We start from the raw sequence: 24,255 nt of genomic DNA on the forward strand, positions 1-24,255 counted from the left end.
TGTGTCCTGTCTAGGCAATGAATTCACCACAACGTATCACTTTTGACACAAGGTGTCTGGGGGCTTCTAGGTTTTCTAGTTTCAAGTTCCTGTCCCAACGGACAACTCTCTGACTCCTTGCAGGTATCGGCAAGAGCTGTTCAGATCTGCCCACAGAGGAGCTCTTATTCTGACTGATCAAGGCAAAGCCTTCCGTGATACAGGTGCTGGAGGACTGTCCAAATGCAGAGGACGGTGAGGCTGGGTGTAAAGCAGAAAGGAGACAGAAACTGCAGAGATAAGTTTTCAGTGAGAACCGGGTTTTACATTGAAAAGAAAAACACATACTAACAGGAAGGATATTAAAATGAGCTGGCAATAACAAGCTCAACGCACACACGTTTTCTTTTGAAGACTTCAAAGCACTCACACATATGTGATCTCACATTCCACTGAGGTATAAAGCCCATTTTATAGATAAGTAAAATGAAGAAAGTGCCTTGTCCATTTAGTCTACATCAAGTCAAGAATACAGGGCTTCTACCTTCCAGACTGATGTTCTATTTTTCTATCCTCGGTTGCCTGAATTTTTAACTTTATACAAAAATAAATAAAATTACCGACAATACTGACAATGAAAAATGAGGGCTAAAAATTGAAAAATGAGGGGAAGGGAAAGGTCTTCTAACTGACAGAAGTGAGACTGACTACAGCAATGGTTTGCAAAACGGGCTGCAAGCAGTGCTGCAATTGAAGGAGTTTCTTAGCAATACAGATTCCAGGGCCTCTCAGTTGCCCTACTGAAGATCTGAATCTCCTGGACATAACTTGAGAATCTGAATTTTTAGTAAGGTCTTCAGGGGACACCCATGCAGGGACCAGTCACAAACTACATTAGTAGATATATCCTGGTTCAAAACAACTGAATGAACACACTCAAGACATCCTCTACCACCTGTGGCTCTAATAAAACACAGGTAATGCCCTTACTATCTTTGTTATTCAGAATCATAAGATTCTGAGTGTGACTCCTATTCATGAAAAGAGAGTAAAGCTTGACAATTAAGCAGTAAACTGCTAAACTGCTCCATCTTTCAGGCCACTGAACACCCTGAGGTGAAGCAGAAAAGGCAATTTGCTGCATAATACTCTGGAGAACTGAAGGACTTCTTTCTCCATATAACAGTCATCAAATAAATGATAGGAAATATATGAAAAAGACAACATCACTGTACTTTCAAAAGCTGGGAGCAACATGAACTTTTCAATCACCTATGCTAACATCTAGAGCAGTGCTTCTTAAACCCTAACATGCAGAAGAATCATCTGGGAATCTTGTTAAAACTCAGATTCTGATTCTGGAAATCTGGGGTGGTACCCACTAGTCTCTATTTCTTACAAAATCCCAGATGATGCTGATGCTGTTGGTTCCCAGACCACACCTTAAATAGCAAAAGTCACGAAGCCATGGTCAGAAATATGTCGATGAGTGTTAGATTGGAATGAACTCTCAGTATATATACTCAGTACTTGACAGAACATTCCCAAATGAATTCTTTATGATGAGCAACATCATCTTCCCTCTTAAAGCACATACTCCCACCTCTGAAAGTCAACCCTAACAGCTTCATAAGCTAAAACTATAAACATGACATTGTCAAGCATAATCCGCAAATAGTCATTCATCTTCTTTATTTCACTGTTTGGGGATCATCTTTTAGTATTCTTTAGTTCTAGGCCATTTATATATATTATTCTACAACAATCACACATAGTACCTATTTCCATCCCTACTTCATACAATAAGAACGTGAAGCACAGACAAGTCAATTCATAAAATAATACGGAGTGCATGATGCAGTCTTCTAGCTCGTGTCCATAGCTATTCTTGCATGTATGCTGTTTGGTAGTTGACGCAATACTACTAGCTTGTTCAGGAATTAGTTCCTGAAAGATTTGGGTATATTTCTGACTTGTGTCACTCTCAACAATAACTGAAAAGCCCTTCAACTTAATGCCATGTTCCCCCAAAATAAAAAGATTATTTTAATGCCTAGTATAAGAAACATTACTGAAGAATAAAAGTTTAGTCATTGAGAAACTACGTTAGTTTGGACTCTGCTCTAACCTACTGAATACATTTCATTTTATCAACATTAATATGAAAACCTCAAAAGGTTCAGGGAGTTTTCTCTTCATTTTTCAAGACCCACCTTGACTACCTTTTCATCCATAAAGACTTCCCAAATGACTCAAACCCAAGAGTAAACCTACCATCCTCTGAGCTACTCTGAAACTCTGTCATCCAGAGGATTTTTTTCACATTGCATTTTATTAAAATGAATGGCCTTTGATTTAACTGATGGCATAAAAAGATTTATTTCATCATTTAAAAAGCTCTCATTCACCAAATAATCATGTATGTCTTACTTTACAGTTATATTGTAATTGCCTTAAAATCAAGATCAAAGCCCACACATCTCTATATACCCCTTCCAGCTCCACCCAGAACATCCAGATAGTCAGTAAATATCCACTTAATAACCAAAGGAGTGAACCACCACAGCTCTGGTAATGCTAGACTTAATATGTAAAGTCATAAAGCAGCAGAGAAATATTAAGAAGTACATAGATACTTTGCAGATGGTATATTTTGAATGGTTCTCTGAATAAACTCTTCATTATTTAAAAACTCCTAGAACTTCTAGCTACAGGAAGCTCAACTAATTTAAAAGACACTGCAAATATATTTGCATTAATTTAAATTCTATACTCTGCTGCCAACTGGATAGCAAACATCCTCTTCATGCTACCTGAGGAAAAAAGATGTCAGTCTGTAGATCTCCCTACCATTATCAGTGCCAGATAAAATACAGGATGCCCAGTTAAATGTGAATTTCAGATAATAAACAAATAATATTTTAGTGTAAGTATGTCCCATACAATGTTTGGGACATACTTACATAAAATCTCAATTTTTCCAGTGCAAAACTTTAGACAATGAACACAATCAACTTTGATAAAACAGATAATCATCTTTTGCCTCCAGAAAAAACTACATCAAGCTGCATAAAAAAACCAACTTGTACTTAATTCAAGTGACTTAAAATTTCTTTGAGAAAAGATGTTTTATTCCTTATTCTACTTGACAGAAATTTCATGTGCTATAAAAAAGCATTTATTTCAGATCCATTCATATTTCAACCTTTTATCCTAGCAGTATCATTTTATTCATTAGTAGAGATTAAAAATTATTTTCATAATTCATAAAGAACTGAGGTTTTCTAGATTCTAGAAAAAAAATCAGCTAAAAGGTGCTAGTCTTTTGCTCTACTCTGATAATATTTCTGTATTTTGATTTTCATAACAAACAGCTCACGGTATTTGTGGAGTCAGCTCTAAACAATGCTTTGTTTTTTTCCTTTTAATGTCAACTTCCAGAGATTTATGCCATAACTTAAAAAGCTCTCCTTCACCGAATAACTGTATTTCACTTTCAATAGTTTTAACCATAGTTTTTCTTCTTCAATGACTAAATGGACATCAAAGTAAATGAATAAATTATAAATACTAATCAATTAAGACTTCAAAGGTATTTTTTGGTAATTATGGAAACAAATACCTACAGATAAATTGTCACAAAGGAAGAGTAAATGAAGTGATTTAATTTAAATATAGTTCAGTATATGTGACAACTAATTAGTCATTTTTTGTGTCGTAAGAGTCTACAGGTGTGGCACTTGAGGTCACTGCCACTGCTGAATGTTGGAATGAAAAGCATCTGAAGAGAGTATTTGAGGGACAAAAACAGAAAAGGAATTACAGATGTATAGGTGGGTAACCGATAATCAACTTTTAAAAGCTGAAAATTTAATATTCAGCCTTAGTCAAGTGCAAAGGAGTAGTCTACAAAATATAATCTAAGGAAAATTGAAATTCTGAATGAATAAGATTCCATTCAATCCACTCATCTTGTATTTTTATACTGAAATAATCTGATGAGTATTTACTTATTTGGAATAACTGGGTTCTTTTAGAAGGGCGTGGGGTGATTTCACCTTCACGTGGTAGAAGAAAACACAACTAATGTCATAGCTGAAAAATCTCAATTTATGATTCACTTTCAAAAAGAAGATATCCCTACCAAACATTCAAAACAGAAAAATAAATCTTCCCATGAAATAGAAAGTAAACAAGAAAAGAGAAATAAATTATATAATATGAAATGTAAATCATGGCTAAAATTTATCTTATTCCATGACTCGATAACTGTTCCTATACAAAGTCTTCAGGACCATTAAATCTGAAATTTCTAATAAATAATGTATCCAAATAAAGGTAGTGCAATTGTGGGTTATTTTCTTGATGGACTATAATACCTTGGGTAACTTTCTGTCTCACAATGGGAATTTTCAACTTGAACCATGATGTCCATTTCAAGGTTTTACAGGCAACTGATTTATTAGGTATTGTTTAAAAGAACATGACACATAAAATACACAAATCTAGATGTAACCATCTTGGTACTCACCCTTTTAGAAACTCTGTACTAATGCACTGTGTACTTAGCTTTTTCAGATGTGCTGATAATTAAGTGCTTATCATAAAATCTATTCTTCAGAACTAGCAGAGCACACAGTTCATGTTCCTTCCCAGAGCTCTTTTAAGGTAGAAATTGTGCAGTAGCTACATTAATTTAATCAGCTACTGCATCCAATGTTATTTCCTTTAGCCTGAGATATATATTTTATGTCTAAAATATTCAAACACTGTTTAAAAAATTTTAACGCATTCATAAATCCCTAAACAGACAGATGCTTGTCATCACATACACTACCAAAAAATGTGTACATTTTTCCACATTCTGGTCAATTAGGTAGATAATGACTATATCACTGATTTTCAAGTAGTTTTTTAATAATAAGGGAAGTTGACTATTTATTTAAATATTTATTGGATATGTGTATTGATGAGAATTGATGCCTCATTTTTAAAATTTTATCATGTAATATTAATCGCACACATGTACACATACATATATACACATTCATATCTAGGTTTAGCAAAAAATGAAAATGAACATAATCATAGGATCATAAAATATGATTGATATATGTATATATATTCTTTATCTTTATATGGAGAGATACAGAGGGACAAAGAGTCTATGTACACACACACACACACACACATATATATATATATATATATATATATATATACAGAGAAAGAAAGAATGATATATTTATAGAGGGAAAATAATGTTTATGGTACAGTTCAATATATGTATATGAATGTAACAAATATACATGGTGTATACATATATAAATATGTATGAATATATGTATACAGTTTTGTTTTGCTAGTTTTTATGAACTTCTATGAAATGGTATGAAGCTACAAATAGTTGTCTTTGATTTGTTTTTATTCCGTCAAAATTATATTTATAAGACATCCATGTTGTATTCAACTGTCATTTATTCAAATTCACTATTGTATAATATACCACTGTATGACAAATCTATAAGTTACTTAACTAACCTCTTATGTATAGTTGAGGTTTTTTTCTTATTTGTTTTGCTTTTTAATTTTTGTTTCGGTTGTTTTGCTCTTTAAAAAAATACTACTTTGAACATTTTTGCACACGTTTCCTAGTGTTCCCACATAAGTTTTCTTCTGAGGAGTGAAATTACATGGTCTTTGGGAATACGAGCATCTGACATTGCCAGAATTTGCTAAATTCACTTTATAAAATCATACGTACTGGCAATTTTTATCCATTTTTAATCCATTATATATTTTTTGTCTTAACACCTATGTTTCCTGGAATAAATAAAATGACCTCATTGTTTTCTTCGGTTAATATTTGCCTTGTGTGATTTCATCTATCCTTATCTTTCTGCTATGGACGTCTGATTTAATTACACTGAGTATAAGGGTGTGTTCTATATGATACTGTTTTTTTTTTTTTTTTTGGTACGCGGGCCTCTCCCATTGCAGAGCACAGGCTCCGGACGCTCAGGCTCAGTGGCCATGGCTCACGGGCCCAGCCGCTCTGCGGCATGTGGGATCTTCCCGGACCGGGGCACGAACCCGTATCCCCTGCATCGGCAGGTGGACTCTCAACCACTGCACCACCAGGGAAGCCCGATACTGTTTTTCTGAAATCTTATTTCTTATTGGCTTAGTATGTATCAAATTTTATAAGCATTTTCCCCTATCTGCTTGAAAAGCATGTGCATTCTCTAATTGTTGGGTGTAGAATTTATGATTTTAATTAAATCAAGTTAAAAAACAAACAAACAGTGAGTTCCCTGGTGACCTAGAGGTTAGGATTCTGGGCTTTCACTGCCGTGGACCAGGTTCAATCCCTGGTCAGGGAACTGAGATCCTGCAAGCCACACGGCACTGCCAAGATAAATAAATAACTAAATAAATAAGTTTCTTAATTTGTTGCTCAAATATTTTATATTTTGAAAAAATTTTTTCTGTTCAACCTTTAATAAGGGAGGTTTCCTAAAATGTGCTACTGTGATTGTGGTTTGTCATATTTTCCCTGTAGCTCTTGATCAATTTGTGCTTTACATATATATTTATTTATATTTTACATATTTGTAATTATTATATATCCCTGATGAACTGAACCTCTTATCATTAGTAATGACTTTTCCTGCATATGCTTTTTGTCTTAGTCTAAATTGTATGAGATTAATAAAGCTACCTCAATTGTTCTTTCATTTATATTTACGCCTATAATTTAGTCTATTTTGCTCTTTCAAACTCTCCACAGCCTTATGCTTTGAGTGTGTAACCTATAAACAGCTTATAGTTAAATTTTTTTTAATATGTCTGATAATATCTTTTAAGTGGAAAGTTTAACCCCCACAGATTCATTAAGATTTTTGATATCTGGACTTTATTTTTTACCATCTTCCTTTAAAAATTCTATTTGTCTACCTTTTCCCACGTATTCTCTAAAAAAGGATACATTAAAAAAAAGATTGAATTTTATGGGTGTTCTTTATTTTGTTGTCCATTTTTCTCCTCTATAGCTTTGGAAGTTATGTACTCATTTCCTACTCTTTCACTAGTTATCCCTAAAGTTATCAAAATATGCATAACAAAGTCCTAACTCACTAACTCCAGACAATTCAAGCACTTTAGAACACCTTAATTCTGATCAATCTCCCTGCAAACTCACATAATAGTGTTGCCCAATAACTCAGTCTATCCCTTTTTAACTGCATAAATTAGGCATGCTATGGCTGTTGAGACTTACTCACAGTTCCCTGGTCTTTGTTTATGTGAAAATGTCTTTGCTCTTATTTTTGGAAGGTAGTTTTGACAGGCAGGCAATCCTAGGTTGACTTTTTTTTTTTCTTCAAAACTGAATAGTATTCCTCCGTCTTCTGGTTTCCATTGTGGCTGATAAAAAGTCTACTGTTAACCTAATAGTCTTTTTTGAATAGTTGAGCTGTTGTTTCTCTTTAGCTGCTCTAAGGAACCTCTCTGCCTTAGCATTTCAATTTTTACTACAAGATGTCTATGACTGAATTTATTTGTGTACAGATGGCCCCCAACTTATGATGGTTTGACTCACAATCTTTCAACCTTAGGATGGTGCAAAAACCATATGCAGTCAGTAGAAACCGTACTTTGAATTTGGATCTTTTACTGGGCTAATAATATGCAGGATATGTGGTACGATGCTCTCTCATGATGCTGGGTCGAAGAAGGGAACCCCAGCTCCCAGTCAGCCACATGATCAGGAGGGGAAAAAACCAATACATTTACAACCATTCTGTACCCAGACAACCATTCTGGTTTTCACTTTCAGTACAGTATTCAATAAATTACATAAGATAGTCAACACTTTATTATAAAATAGGCTTTGTGTTAAAAGATTTTTCTCAACTATAGGGTACAAGTGTTCTGAGCACATTTAAGTTAGGCTAGGCTAAGCTATGATTTCAGTAGGTTAGTTGTATTAAATGCATTTTTGATCTACGTTATTTTCAATTTATACTGGGTTTATTGGGACATAAACCCATCATAAGTCGAGGAAGATCTACATATTCTGCTCAGTATAAGCTATCCTATTTTGTACCTGTGTGTTTATGTCTTTCATCAGTTTTAAGAACTCATCTGCCATTATCTTCTCAAATATTGATTGCTTATCTTCCATTCAATATTCTTTTCTTCTGGGACTCTAATTAGATGCATGTCAGAACAGCTTCTTGTATTTTCATATCTTAATATCCACTTTTGATATTTTCCATCCCCTTCCCCTCTCTTAAGTATTCTGGCTAATATCTTCAGATTTAACTTCTGATTAACTCATTTGCTAATATATTACTTAACTTATCCATATGTTTTAAATTTCAATAATTAGATTGTCCATTCAAAAATGCTATTGTTTCTTTTTTGAATATTCCTGGTTATTTATAGTCTCATGTAGCTTGATCAATTTATAAGTGTAATTTTCATTTCTTTAAACATTTATTAATTATTATTTTCTAAATGAAAACTGCTGATCTGAAGTTCCTGGGTATCTAAAGCTATTATTTGCTTTTCCTACTGATTTCACATGTAGTGATTTACATCCACACTCATATGGTAAACTGTTGTAATGTGGAAGCTCATATAAGGTTTATCTGAAGCCATACATAGCATGGAGGTGAAAACTGGAGTATTTTCCTGGAGATAAATCTGTGTTTACTTCTGACAGGAGTCAGAGGAAGGCAGTAATGTTGAACCACATTAGCCAACTTCAAGGTGCCAGCTTAGAGTGAAACTCATGGATTCAACGCCCTCGCTCTGCCAGTGACTCTGGGCTTAGTCTCAATATAACTGCAGTATCAATGTCAGCATTTTTCATCCATGAAAACTTGCATTCCCTGCTTGCTCTCCCCAGTCTGGATTTAGCTCACTTTTGGTGAAGGGGTGAAGAGAAAAGCTTCAGAACTTTCACTTAATTCATGGAAGTCTAACAAGTCACTAAGAAATTATGTTTTATCTGGTATAGTTGCTTTGTAAGGAGGTATTCCTCCCACAACTCCAGAAACACAAAGTTATAACACTGAAAATGTTGATTAGGAGAATGGTAGTCAATTAGAGAATGGGTACACTAGTTAATTAAATAATATATAATAAAAGAAATGGAGTGTGAGAAACAAACATGAGTGGAATATAACAATTCTGTCATGACGTGAACTACGGGGTATCATAAGTAAATATGAAACATAAAGAAAGGAGAACTGGCCAAGTTTCACTTACTAAGTGGATAACGTTGGCAGTTCAACTCAGGTTAAACTGGTTCTTTAGGAAAATGCCCATGGAATGAAATCCACACTGAGGTTTTTCTCTGATAGCTTTAAATCAACTCTCTTGCTTCTTAGCTGTAGTTATTTTATAGCTACATGATTTCACACATTGTACAGCTCTCCGTTTGTGCTATCTTTTTTAGTACACTATAAGTCTTGTACATAAAGTATTCAAAAGCCTAGAATATAATCCCCAGTAATAACAGAATTGTGGTAAAAGTTTCCCAACATGAATAATATGAATAAATATAAATTTAACTAGAAAGATAGTATTGTGATGTGGTAAATTTCTCTCCTCCTACACTACCTTCAAAATGTAGCATTTGGGGGAAGTGCTTTGATAGCAGATTAAGTTTTCAACATTCATGTGACTATCTGTTTTCACATCCCTGGAGCCTCCACTGTTCAACTTTCAGTAGAGTTTCTTTATACTTCTTACCAAGCTGTGGCTCCTGAAACAGTAAGTCTCCAAATTTCAAATATTTCTAAAAGAACTCAAGCAGAGCAACTTAAAGGACCTAGGATCACACAAACTACATCAGGTTTTAAGAATAAGTGTGAGAGGATTATAATGACCTAGAGACAAGTGCTGCTAATTATTTTTAATCTAATAAAATACTAAGAAGGTTGACTTAAGTTCAAAATGTACTTCTATTTTGTGTGTCCTCAGAAGGGTTCCAAGACCGTACAATAGTCAAAGATTAAATTAAAACTCACCATGGAGATTTCGACTTATTCATGACTACTGTGAAGTCAAAATCTCACAGGGATCTCATTTATTTAAATGTACTCACTGAGCACCTATTACCCATCCTGGCACTACTACGCTAAATCGTGCAGACACAGCAATGAACAAAATAGAACTAGTCTCTTCCCTCTGGAGCTTACTTTCACTCCTGAATATTAATTAAACTCTGAGATTATTCAGTAATATTTTTATTCATATTTATTTCTTAGATTTTGTTTGTTTAACCAAAACATATGGAATCTCTATTTTTCCAGCCAAGTTTTCAACCAATAGCCTCAGCTTCCTCAAAAAAAGCCACTCATCCAAGGGATCTGGTATCTACATGCATCAGTGTGTGTGTGTGTGTGTGTGTGCGCGTGTGCGTGTGTGTGTGTGTGTGTGTGTGTTGGCTAATTTCTTCATGATTAAAAAAAGCCTCCTCCTTCAAAAAAAGAATGGGTTATCTAATTTCTACATCGCTTAAGAAATGTACACGCACAGTATACATACTAACAAGGCTCGGAAGGAAGCTAATGTCTGCTTGCCCCAGAAATAAATAAGCATGCAGCTAACATCAAAAGAGCCAGAAACACTCACTGCAAGTGTGAACACATATTTGATCGCAGGACTGTGTCTTTCCCAGGGCTGACCTTATAAATTAAACAGTGTAAATCTCAAGGAAGTGTTTTCTGAACGTTTAGATCCACTGTGAACATTAGGATGCCCTTCAAATTAACGTGTAACATTGTTAGCCTATTGCTGGACATAAACTGCTTCGTTACTGGTGATTGAGAAAACAGACACACACTGGTACCAACACACAACTTTTTAAAATAATGGGAGGAACTATTTAAAATCTTGGGATGTGAAAATTTAAATAACCAGATTTTTAAACTAGGATATTGAGTCTGCAAATGGAAAAGCCCTTAAAAATAGTAAATAAAGCTCTTGACTTTGATGCTTAGAGGCATGATAACAAGAGTACCCAATACTCTGGAAGTAATAACTGAATGCACTATGCTACCAGGATTCTGCTAAATCATAAGTTCCATAAGGGCACTGTGTTTATGTTCTTTTCTCCTATTTTATAATCAATGCCTGGCACTATGTGTATTTTTGGAGTTAATTAGTTAAGAAATGAATACATAAATGAAATAAAGATATGTATTCTAGGGCTTCCCTGGTGGCGTAATTGTTGAGAGTCCGCCTGCCTTTACAGGGGACACGGGTTCGTGCCCCGGTCTGGGAAGATCCCACATGCCGTGGAGCAGCTGGGCCCGTGAGCCATGGCCGCTGAGCCTGCGTGTCTGGAGCCTGTGCTCCGCAATGGGAGAGGCCACAACAGTGAGAGGCCCGCCTACCGCAAAAAAAAAAAAAAAAAAGATATGTATTCTAAACTGATCTCTAGAAAGTATGAAAGATTAATTGGGAAAGTTAATGTTTATAACAAGAATAAGATGAAAGTAGAAGGAAAACAGTAACACACCTTACATCTATTTACGAATCTGAAACAACGTAAGCAGGTTTACTCGCTCAGAGTGCACAGAAACCCAAAGTCACACATATTACAGAGTTCTCTGCTTCACATTACTGTCTGTACGCAAAACAAGGATGTTGCTTAATTTTTTAAAACTAGAAGAATGTCCAATTTCATTTTAAAAGAAAAACGAGCAACATGTTCTCAAGCGGATTGTTTCCCAGTTGGAATAGAGAATAGTACATATTACAGCGGCATCTTTCATTTGGAAGCCGCTCCACCAAAAATCATGGGATATGGGGTCATACTTAGCAAGGACAGATAAATGAATTGCGGTAAAACCAGCAACATTATCAGCATCATTGAGAATTTTAAAATATATTCAGTAGCTGGTATAAAACAGGTATGAATCATAAGAGTAAACAGTTTGAAGCAAGTGACCAAATTAAAATCTGTGGTTATCACATCTACCAATATAGAATCTGCAGTCTATGATCTTACAGAACATGATCTTGTTCTATAACTGCCCAAGGTCACCACAATCATTCCCCAAAATTCTTGGGTCAGCCCTCTGGATACTTTCTACCATTTTCTCACTATTTTTCCCCCGTACGGCTTACCTGTAGTGTCGGGAAATCTCTTCTTCCACCTGGGTAATGAAATCACATTTGGTACATGAGTGTTCTTTGCTTTCCTTGACAGCCGGCTGCCCATCCGATCCTTGCAGGTGATTGCCTTCTTGTTTGACGTCCGATGCTTGGGACTCATGCACGCTCTCGTAATGAAAGAGGAGCACGTCCACGTCGGGGGTGGAGAAGGAACATTGGTGGCACTGGTGTTTGACCCTTGAGCTTCCGGCCGCCCCCGGAGACAAGTGCAAAAGCAAGAGCGCACAGTGGGAGCAATTACTTTTCCTACAAGCAAATGGATAAGTAATTTCTCCAAGGTGCTTTTCTGGGCTGCAAAGGCCTCTGGGACAGAAGGGACAGTGTTTAATGGTACACTTATGAATGTTATGGAGCTGCTGATAATGACGGAGAAGTGGCCCCACGACAATAACGTCGGGGCCATGGCTTTTGGAATATCTGAAGTCGCAGAACTGACAATTGTAGCTCGTGACCATATTATCCTCTGCTCCCTTGCTGGAGAAGTCCTTCTTCTTCGCCCCACTAGAGCCCTTGTCTGCCTTGGTCATTGGCTCCCCTTCTGCACTTTTGGCTAGATCATTCTGATTAATGACAGAGCCCCTGGACAGCTTGTCATTCAATTCTGGGTTAAGGCCACCTGACTGTGCTCCTCCATGCTGCTTGCCATAATGTTCTAGTAGCTTAAGTGAGCTTGATGACTCGCAGCTGAAACTACAAAATTTACACCAGTAGTAACTGGTGGCCTCTGTACCATTCTGTCTTGAATCAAGGGGTTTGATGGGCACCGAGTAACCAACAGGCGTGTCATCTCCTGCCTTGACTGTCATCTTGTCCTGCCACTTTCCCAAGTCTCCGGAATCACTGGACCGAAGTGCAGGGATGGATTTGTTAGAGTTCTTCTCCGAAGGTTTTGCACCCTCAGAGGAGGGGAGAGAAGCTTTTATTTTGTTCGGGTGAGTCTGAAGAAAATGTTGTTCTAGTTCCGTTGATGAGTTGCCCATATAAGTGAAATTGCAGAATTTACAGCGGAAGTACTTGGTGTTTCCTTGGCAGTCTGGTGTTTTCCGTCCAATGCCAATGAATGTTCCACCTGAAGTAACCTGGCATGGAAGAAATGGATGTTACTTTAAAGGTATCATTAATTCAGTGCTTTTTGTGGGAGGGAGGAGGTGACACTGCCAAGTATCCCACATCCAAAAATACAATAGTACTTCTGCTTATTACGAAATCACTTGAATAATCAGAGCCAAAGAAATTCACTCTTCATTACGCAATAGCAACTCCATGAGAGGCTCATTATGCAAAAATTTTTGGCCAAAGTACCTGATGAAGGTAAGTTATAAAAGTACTATAACTAATGCAAAGGATTTAATAATATATACTTAAAAAAAAAAAAAACTACGAAGAAGACTTCCAATTAAAGAGGTTTTACTACTGTCTCCTTCAAATGCCGTGCCCGCGGAAGCAGCCAAATCACGTGGGATTTCTTCTCACAAAGCTAAGGGTTGCCATCAAAACCAGGGGCAGTTGCTCAGAGATTACTCAACGCAGGCGTCCTCCAAGGAAATCCTCTGTTCAGTTCCTACAGCGATAAGGCTGCAAAGATGAAGTCTATCTTTTGGTGGTTAAAGCCCGAGAACGCACAATTAGACTGCAAGTAAAATGAAATCATCGGTGGGCTTGAGATCTTGGGGAAGGAGGCTCGATGTGAGGAGTTTAAAATGTTTCCCCATCAAGGACAAATGAAATAAAGAAAACCTTCTAGGGCTTTACTTGATTAAGGCTCTGTCTCATAGAAAAGACTCAGCCCCTCCCATGAGCGGGTCATGGGGACAGTCAAGGGCCAAAATAAAATAATTTCACCGCAAAAATCACCAGAGCTCTGTCTTCTATCCAAAATTATAAAACTGTGTATAGTGTTAGGGCAATGAAGGCCTTCAAGGGGCATTTTATCTAAACCTCTTCTCTGGGTGAAGAACCGCATCAGGCAGCATGACTAAGTGCTAGCATCCAGCAGCCAAAATTCACCGTTTAGGAGAGTTTTTGACAGAAATGCTCCAAAGGGGGAGAAATTTCCTCTTTCAACAATCAGGGAAGTTTTGAATTTTTCCAGCAACCAGATGCAACAGATTAAGCACGTGGCATAATCGTGTTCTTCTTCCACAGCTACTCAAAAATGACATGTGGGATCACCGCTCACATCCAAATCACTCCATGAGGAAAGTCTCGAGCGCCTCAAAATCATTTAAAAGATTCTCCTTAATATGCAAATAAGATTCCTTTAGCGCACTGAGAGACACAGTTGTTCTCTACTATACAGGACTAAGATTGAAGTCCGTTCTGTCACTTAAAGAGAGGTGTGACCTGGATCAAATTACTTAACCTCTCTGGCCAACAGCTTCCTCACTGGGGGCCACCTTTAAACTTACTTCCAATATTACAGTTGGAGGAAATGTGCATGAACACATCAACAGCTCATTTACTATACATTAAGATTAATAAATTATGAAGTTCTCCCACAGCCGTTAAGCGAAGGATGACAATGTTCCACTTTAAACAGTGTCTATATTCACCATGGCAAACACCCAGATTTCAGTCTGTTGACAGCAGAGCATTATCTAAAGCAGAAGGGCAAGAATGGGGGCACCCTCCTAGGCAGGAACCTGACAGTTAATCATTGGTGTAAAGGATGTCAAAGTCAGACTACACAAGGTAAGTCTAACACCATTCTAACCTCACACTTTAGTGACCAAAGCAAATAAAATCTGCACTGAAATGTAATGCACAATATTGCAAAATTCATCCATTTCCCAATTCGCTAGAGGTGAGAAGAACCTTGTTTTCAAAAACAAAATGAACCTTTCAATGGGATGCCACCTACTCAGGTACTTGGTTCAGGAACTTCAACTTGAATCAAAAGGAGCAAATTCAGAACTATCCCAACCTTCTCTAACGTGAGCAAAGAAAGCTAGTGTACAAACTCCAGAAATGGAAATTTGCTTCTCTGAGCTACCACATTGCTTCAGAGCTGCTGAGTTTCCTTAATAGAAAGTGTTTTTAACTTCTGCTTGCAGAACAGGGATTCCTGAGAAACCATGACACATCATCACTGTTTCTTTGAGTTTGCAATCTTCAGGCCTCACGTTCCATGTCCACACTGAGAGGGCCGAGCACAGAGCACATACAGTCTTAAAAAAGCCCTAAACTTATGATTTTGAAGGGAATTTAAAGCATCACAACATCCCTTCCAGTATTTGACATCAACTTTAAGAGTCAGAAAATCCATGCTAAGAAAGACTAGTATCAGGTGAAGAGAACATTTCATACCAAAAACTGCCAATAAATCATTTTGGTCTGGGATTAACTAAGCTACTATGAAAACTGAATTAAATCTTTAAAGTTGGCAGTGTCTATGTGTCTAAAGGTTGTGTGTTTAGCCAACTCCATTGTTTAGGATGTTTTTGATGGTTATATACTTTATGCTGAAAAGTGCCTTCAGACTCCCCCCTGCCCTTTCAAAAACCAACCAAGCAACCAAATAACACAAGGATCTAACTTAACGGCAAGAACAAAAATACTGACACTTGTACAGATTATCTATTTGCCTTCCTGGTAAACAGCAGTTAATCATATTAGTATTACATATTATTAAAAGCTAATATAATATTAGAATTACACATCTTACATATTATAAAAGCCAACTTTGGAAAACATAATTACTCAGCGTTCTATTCCTTTTCTCTTTCCAAAATAAGGTTTTAAGGTTACATTTGTGGCCATTTCTATGCTATGTCTATGAGAGATGTACCTTAAGTCATGGTGAAATATGACTGTTGTACAATATATCATTTAACTGAATTCTGAAATAAATATAATTTATTATTTTAGGACACCATACCTAAGACTAAACCATACCCATTTCATGCTCATGACCCACGAATGCTGACTTAAAACAATTCTTTTCTAGGTTAAACCCAAATACACAGCAAGAACAGTTAATGCAAAATCAATGTTTTGCAGCAACAGTTTATTTAATCTTATTGCCAGGAAACAGCACCTACACATTCAGAGAATTATTTCAAACTTTCCAAATGGTTGAACCCAGCAAGGAATAGAAACACTTATTCCCTAGCTATGGCTATACTAAAAAGAGATCACAAGCAGAACAAAGAATATAAACTTCAGTCTTTCTTCTTTTGCTAACCAGAACTTTAATGAAAACCCATAATCCAGTAGTGCCTTTGATACAGATATCCACATTTAAAAATTCCCATTAAACTGCAAATTCCGTTTGGACTAAAAATTACACCTATTCGTTCATCTACTTAGTAGCTACTGGTTATTTAGCTTGTGCCAATCTCTGTGACAGACATCAGGATACAACAGTGAAAACCTAGACCACAACTCTGCTTTTAAATTACTTATACTTTAAGATCAAAATTTGTAGGTGGGATTCCCTGGTGGCGCAGTGGTTGGGAGTCCGCCTGCCGATGCAGGGGACACAGGTTCGTGCCCTGGTCTGGGAGGATCCCACATGCCGCGGAGCAGCTAGGCCTGTAAGCCATGGCCGCTGAGCCTGCGCGTCCAGAGCCTGTACTCCGCAAGGGGAGAGGCCACAACAGTGAGAGGCCCGCGTACCACAAAAAAAAAAAAAAAAAAAATTTGTAGGTAAAATCCTTTATTTATTTGTATGTATCTTTACTTGCATTTGTTTGCCCCCAAGGGAAGTTCTCAAGTTAAATCCTGTAGAAAGACACACTATTTAACCTTCTGGCACCTCAGTTTCATCATCTTTGTGGCTATCAATAATATTGTACACTTTGCCATTGTATAGGATTATCGTGAGGATAACGTGAGAGAATGCATCCAAAAAGTGATTTGCAAAAGTCTACATCACTGCTGTCCAACAGAACTCTTGAATTGACGGAAATGTTCTGTAGTCTACCCTGTCCAATACAGCAGCCACTAGCTAAGTGCTACTGAACACTTGAAACAGAGCTAGTGCAACTGAAGAACTGATTTTTTTAAATTTAATTTGTTGTTTTTATGAATTTTTCATAAATTTAGTTTTAATGAATTGGAATTTAAATAGCCCCATGTAGCTGGTGAATACCGTATCAGAGCACACTCTACAGTATTATTCACATGAATGGGACTATTATTTAATAAAATGGACTATCTCTGAATTTCTCCCACCAATGAAATGAAAAGACTAAACAGAAGGGGAAGTGGTAAAGTCAAACTCAAATACTTGTCACCCCTAGTATTCTTAGCTGTAAACGTAAAAGTTCAATTCTGTTGTTACTAAGCTAATGCTTCCATTTACATTCCTTCTTGGACTGAAGGAATGGTATTACATTCATCTTTGGAAGTAAGCAGGAGCTCAATACACTTTGGTTGAATGAATGAACTAGTTATTGGAGATGTGAAATCTCCCACTTACTTGGGCTACGGGAGCTATACTAATTCACGGCCCTATTATCATTGACTCAACCTGACATATGGGTTTCTTCAAAAAACAAGACAAATTGCATCTTTCAACCCAAAAACAAACGACCATGGGGTCATTCGCTTGTGAATTAGAGCTATACAGAAACACCCAAGATACCTGTTAAGGCATGAAAAAGAACAAATTTTAAGTTGTTTTTCACTGATTGAGCACTGTGATGTCTTTTTATTCTATTTTAACCTCAGTTCTAAAAACTCTTCCTTCCATGTAGTTTGTTCCATGCGTTTCATTTATAATTTATCTACATATGGCTTTTCACAAAAATGTTTCACTATAGAAGTTAAAAATATAAAAGGTTGGCTTTTTTTCAAGGTCTTTAACCTCAATTTAGCTCTTTCCTCCTAATAATATGGAACAAAACCTAGTAAGAATAGGATCTAAAAGAATATGTCAAAGGGAAAGATCTTCTAAAGCCTCAGAACTCTTAAAATGACACTTTAGCAAATGTACTTATTTTCAGTGGAACAAAAAGAGTTGTTTGAACTAAACACAAACTCTTCCTCAGATGTGGTTCATACTCAAGGACTGTAATTGATAGCAACGGAGACAATTAGGAGGGTACTAATTTAAAAGGACTTGAGGTTACAGGCTGATCGTCAAAAAAAGTCAAACCACGACTGTAAAAAACTAAGTTGTTAAAAATCACTGTTCAAATACTGAAGTCACAAATAACGTGAAGAAATCTGTCAGGGCCAATCTTGGCTGAAAATAACTAAATTCAGAATCTATGTGCTAATCTACATAGGGAATGTTTCCGCGTCGCACAGTTCTTTAAAACACACTGCAGAATATAGAGTGTGCCTCAACGATGTATCTTTGATGGAAATTAAGTATTTAAAAATTTCAATAACAAATCTAATTAAACGGCAGTCAGCTCAGTCACATGCTATCATAGCCTATTCTTTGTGTCGCTGGTATAAATCCCATATACATCTTTGTCACTGGATTTATAAGAGCCAGCTAATTTTTTGGGGGGTGAGGGCAAAACCTAAATTGGTAGAGGTGCAAATATAAGGATAAAATACTGCTTATCCTTAATTATCTACATTTTTATAATAAATGTTTTGTATTACAATAATAAACAGTCTATCCCAAACTGGTTTTCTTATTTTACTCAGCATAATATCAATCTAATTTTCTATGGTTATTTGGTATTTGGACAGATAGAAAACGGGTAAACCTTAAAGTCAGTCTCACTAATTTAGAAGGTAATCTTTTAGGGGAAAATATGCAAAAGAAAACTGGAAATGCAGTGCAAGTGGATGATAAGACTGAGTACGTTATCCACAGCGTTCCTCTCCTCCAGCTGATCTGCCATTGCCGCTGGCTCATAATGGAGATAAATAATAATTGCATGTTTGTCCTAAAGAGGGTCTTAACGAGAAAACAGAGTTGAATCACTGTGGAACATCCTTCCGCCAGGGAAGGGTGATTTGTGGCATGCTTACTATGTGCCAAGCACTGGGAGACAAGGAAATGACAAAGACCCAAACCCCCAACGTGTCTGCATTTTAGTGCATAAAGTTCCCAGGTAAATAGATGACAACAGTGGAATATGTGCTTCTGCTGAAAGCTGTACCAAGTTCCATGACCACACAGAGGAAAAGCCCCTAACCTACACGGACTGGTCCACAAAGACTTCCGGAAGGAGGTGACAACTGAGCTGTGGACAGATGAGTTGGCATTTGGGATGAGCCTCAAAGGCAGTGATCTCAGAAAGGTTTTTCAGGTGCAGGAAACAAAATGAGTAAAGCATAAATGAGGATGAAACAGTGCAAGTTGCTTTCAGGAAATGTGGAGGAAGTTTGGGGGTGAGAGAGAATTTGGAAAAGTGATGTCTTAATTGAGTCTACATTGACTTATACAAGTATAATTAAAACGATCTACTTTTTTATAGAAAGTAGACCTATACTTCCTACAGAACACAGGAAGACAGATCTCTAAGTGAAATTTTTAAAAATTAAAGAAAGGAAGGAAGGGAGGGAAGGAGGATGGGTAAGGGAAGAGATGGAGGAAAGGAAGGATAAAGAGGAAGCAGGGAGGAAAAAGAACAGAAAGAAACAGAAACCAAAGGAAGGCAAGAAGGGGGAGGAAGGAAGGGAGAGCAGATGAGAAGAGAAAGAACAGAAGGGAACAGAAAGAGAAAGTAAATAAGCCACTAAGAATTTACTAAGTAAACATTAAGGGTGGTGCCAGTGGCGGGGGGCGGGGGGGGGGGCGGGACCTCTCTGGTGGCGCAGTGGTTAAGAATCCACCTGCCAAAGCAGGGGACATGGGTTCGAGCCCTGGTCCGGGAAGATCCCACATGCCGTGGAGCAACTAAACCCGTGCACCACAACTACTGAGCCTGTGCTCTAGAGCCCACGAACCACAACAACTGAACCCACGTGCCACAACTACTGAAGCCCATGCGCCTAGAGCCCATGCTCCACAACAAGAGAAGCCACCGCAATGAGAAGTCCGCGCGCCGCAACGAGCTCGCCGCAACTAGAGAAAGCCCACACGCAGTAACAAAGACCCAGCGCAGCCAAAAATAAATAATAAAATAAAATAAATTAAAAAAAACAAAAAAGGGTGGTGCCGGGGAAAGAATAAAGAAGGAAAGACAGGACAAATCACTCCATTGTTTGGAGAGAGATACAATCAGAAAGACATCCAGGAGAACTGACATTTCCGGCCTGACTGACTGGAAAATGGGAGTCTAGAAAAAAGGAGAGGAACACAAAGTTGTTTTAGGGAAGGAACTAACAACTTTACTTCTATACACGTCGACTTTGAGATGCCAGTTGGAACATCGAGGTGGAGCTACCTGCCCATCAGCTGGCAAAACAGGTCTCAGAACAAATGACTGTTTATTATTAAGATTCCCAATATGTTACTGGACTCATGAAAGAATGCAGGTGTTCTTTATCTTACATCAACAGGTCATCTAAATATTAAAGGAGAATGGCTGGACAATTAGACTCTCTTTGAATTCTCAAGCCCCTCATGGTAGTCCTCAGTTTCTTCACTTTCAGCATCTGGGGACCTCACACAGCTCTGAGCATGGCTGGGGAATGAGTACACTCAAGTTAGACAGTCTAAAAGTATTCTGAGTTCCTCTGCCTCCACACCCATTCCATTACTTACTCAAAGGCAAAGAGTAAAACCTTAATCACCCAGCCTTGGAGAACATAAATGGAAGCTGGGTGCATCTCCTTAACACTGAATCTTCATAGAAAAACCAACCTAAATCGTGCCTAGTAATCAAAAGAGGGGAACACAATGCTCAGACCATCTACTGAATCATAAAATCCTAAAACGAAGTCCTTCAAACAAGGGGGCTATGAAGTAAATCAAATACATGGATGACGTGTCCCTTAATGTGGGGATAAAACATTTCATCCTTAATTGATAAAATCAAAATTTGGCCCTGATGCACTCTATCAGAACTAGTTTCTGCAGCCAAAGTACCAGTGAAAATGAATCACAGTAATTAAGAAAAGACAAATCAGCAAAATTAATTCTCTTTTCAATGATTTCAATTATAAGCTAGTAAGCTCAAATAAGGCAGCATTACAACTCCAGGGTTTGGATAAGAGATCATCTCAAAGAAATCACTGAAGTCCCCAAATTCAATGCAATTCACAGAGTATGCATCAAACAGCCCTGGTGTACCAGTCTTATATCACCTCCCTTACATGCGGCTGGTCTGTCTTCCATTGCTTTCTAGTTGCAGTAAACTCAGTCTTACAACTGGGAAGGCCATATATTATGGTGGTTGTGAAGACAACATTCTGTAGCCTATTGACCCTGGTTTCCACCCCATTTACCCCACTTCAACTCTGTGAGCTTGGGCAGGTTACTTTCATCCCTCTATGTCTGTTTCCTCATTTTTTAAAATGGACATAATAGTAGTGTCAACTTCAAAGGTTTTTATGAAGATGAGTTAATTAATACACGTAAAGAGCTTAGATCTACCTATACACGTAAGAAACCCTTAATAAATGCTAACTCTTATTAGGACTGAATCCAAAATTGGGGGAAAAAACAGGACATATGTGTAATTTTGATTATGGAAGCTAAAAAATAAAAGAAGGATAGATAATATTTAAAGTAATACAGAAAAATAAATTTTATATTTGATTTCCAATTAAAATTAAACACGGTCTTCTCTGATATTCTAAACATGCATAACACTGACTTTAAACTTTAGAATCATATGATGAAGAATTCAAGAGGTCTATGGTCTAACGATTTTCAGACACAGACTCCAGGAAGGAAATCAGAAAATGAAAGAGAACTGCTCTTTTTTCCCACTTTCCTGGAGTTAGCATACTACTTATGTACCCGTGTTTCCAACAGCTGTACATATGCTATAATTACAATGACCCAAGAAACAAAAAGCACTGAATAATCTGCTGACTTGATATGGTTAGCGGAACATGCCATGTGGAGATAAAATTTTTATTGAGTTGAATAATGCTAAATTCGATTGAATGCACTGATAACCATGATTCCTTCTTCTAAACATTCTGCTTAGAGAGAAATACGGATATTCAAGAAAGTGATACATGTTCTCTAAACGATGGCAAATAGACTGAAAATCAAAGAGGGACTGACATTTATCATACTGACCCTCTTGTAACAAAGCCAAATGGAGATTTAACCATCGTGCAGGTAAAAGGATTAATGAAGATGGTCTAACTATTCCATCCGGGTGGCTACATTATAAAGCTCAGCTATCTTCATGATGAAAATAACCTGGTAAATGCCAGAACATTGCTTTGCTTTTATGGCCTTAGGGTGAGCATATGTTTTATTTTGCACACTTTATTACTTGTTAAAGAGACACGGTCCTGAAAATAAGTACGGGTTCATATGCCAAACATTCCATACTCTAGAGAGAGTCTGAAGTGATCCAAGTCTCATTCACCAGCGTTTCTAAAGAGCAATTGTCCTCAACTCAGAAGAACAAAGCAACAGAACCTGCTAAGACCTACAGCTTCCCTCCTGCTCCAGGATCAAAGGAAACGGCGAGGCAAAAAATAAATATTTGGAGGCTAAAATTCAAGAAAATTCAGAATAGACCAAAATGAGATGAATGTTCTCTGGATTTTCCTTTTTTTCCAGACCAAACTGTAACCCCCTGTTCACATGAATGTACGGGCACATGTTAAGAATCTATAAAGCTCATGGACTTAAATATATTGAAAATACAAACACAAAAGATGACTTCCTAGCTCAAAAAATCTGTTCTTCCTGCTTCTAACATGACATATTGTGCAACTCTGATAAAAAATATTTATAAAACAGAAACTCAGTGCTCCTAGCTCAAACACAAGACAATCACTGAGATTCTTCTGTTAACCTTAAAATTTCATTCAGGGCCAAAATGAATTTAAGAGCTGGCATCCTGTAGCTCCCTTCTTAGAGGCCTGAATAATGCAGAATAACAGGAAAGGTTTCCTAATATGAAAAGGCACCATATACATTGTGAGCATTTATAAACTTGGGCTAGCTTAAACACTTTCCCGTGGGAAGCACAACTTGACAAGACTCCGACTTTTATAACTTGATCTGAGGGCTAAGAGCTCCCCCATAAAGATGATGCAAACACCCTAATGCACCACACATTAAGCCCTAATGAAACAGCAAAGTCTGAGTTTAACAATGCAGGCCTCCGTTCAGCGATGGTTTAAATATAAGCATGATAAAGCAGATTAGAAAGAAAGAGGCTGTAATTACTTTCTGAAGAACTCAATCTCTTGTCCTATTATCAGTCTATACGTGAGCCTCAGGGGCTGAACACAGGTAGTAAAAATTGCATGCAGGGCTTAGCCACCATGCCACAGCCATTCTTTTTAAAACTTTAAGCACAATAATTGATAAAACACGCAGGGGAAATTTAAAAATTGAGAAACTAACATCCGGGCCAAGTCAGTGAGTCCTAAGCTAGCCATTATATTTTTCCTTATTTTTTCTTGGTAAAGGTCTGTATCTCTTCTGATTCCAGGGCTGGGTATGCTACCTCATGGTGTGTGAGGGATCTGAATTCAACAGACTCAGAAATGACTGTCCAGATTTTATGATGGCCCTTTAAAATGACCTCCATTATCTGGCCGGGGCTTTGTCGATTATGAAGGACAAAGAAACGTTGTTTGACACTATTTTTACAAATTTGTAATTCTTTGACTTCATGATGTGTAATAAAACTTACACAGAAGTGGATACCGTCAGTAAAAGCATGTCAAAACTTCCATTATTAACTTCAATATAGGTCAAATAATCTGAACTTGGAACTAGAAATTTTAAAATTTGTTTAAATTATTTCTTTTTCCCCAACCGTATATCTCATGTTTGCACTCAAGTCAGTTTGAATTATTTAAAACCATCCATGCCTAAACCAAAATATAGATCAAAGCCACAGAGTTCTTAAGTCCTCTACTTCTGGCTTCTGTTCCTTTTTTCTTGGCCTAAAATGTCATAAATCTATCATTAACCACCAACTGTCCTGAATGTTAAAAAAAAAAAAAAAAAGTTTAATTGAAAAAGATTAATGAATCGCTCATCTATTACTTCAACTAGCTTAAATTACAGATTGGTATCAATAA

General features: G+C 37.1%; 1 protein-coding gene across 1 annotated transcript in view; it reads right to left on the reverse strand.

The window, feature by feature from the left end:
- Nucleotides 1–24,255, reverse strand: part of TRPS1 (transcriptional repressor GATA binding 1) — a gene marked incomplete at its 5' end in the record, with an annotated part of 202,765 nt that overhangs the window by 171,967 nt on the left and 6,543 nt on the right. Inside the window, one exon of the mRNA XM_082858335.1 lies at nucleotides 12,127–13,253. Coding sequence (XP_082714461.1) covers nucleotides 12,127–13,253 — 1,127 coding nt within the window. The remainder of the gene's footprint in view (nucleotides 1–12,126; nucleotides 13,254–24,255) is intronic.

This window comes from Leucopleurus acutus (assembly GCF_964270905.1).
Source record: "Leucopleurus acutus genome assembly, chromosome: 17".
Lineage (NCBI taxonomy): Eukaryota > Metazoa > Chordata > Mammalia > Artiodactyla > Delphinidae > Leucopleurus > Leucopleurus acutus.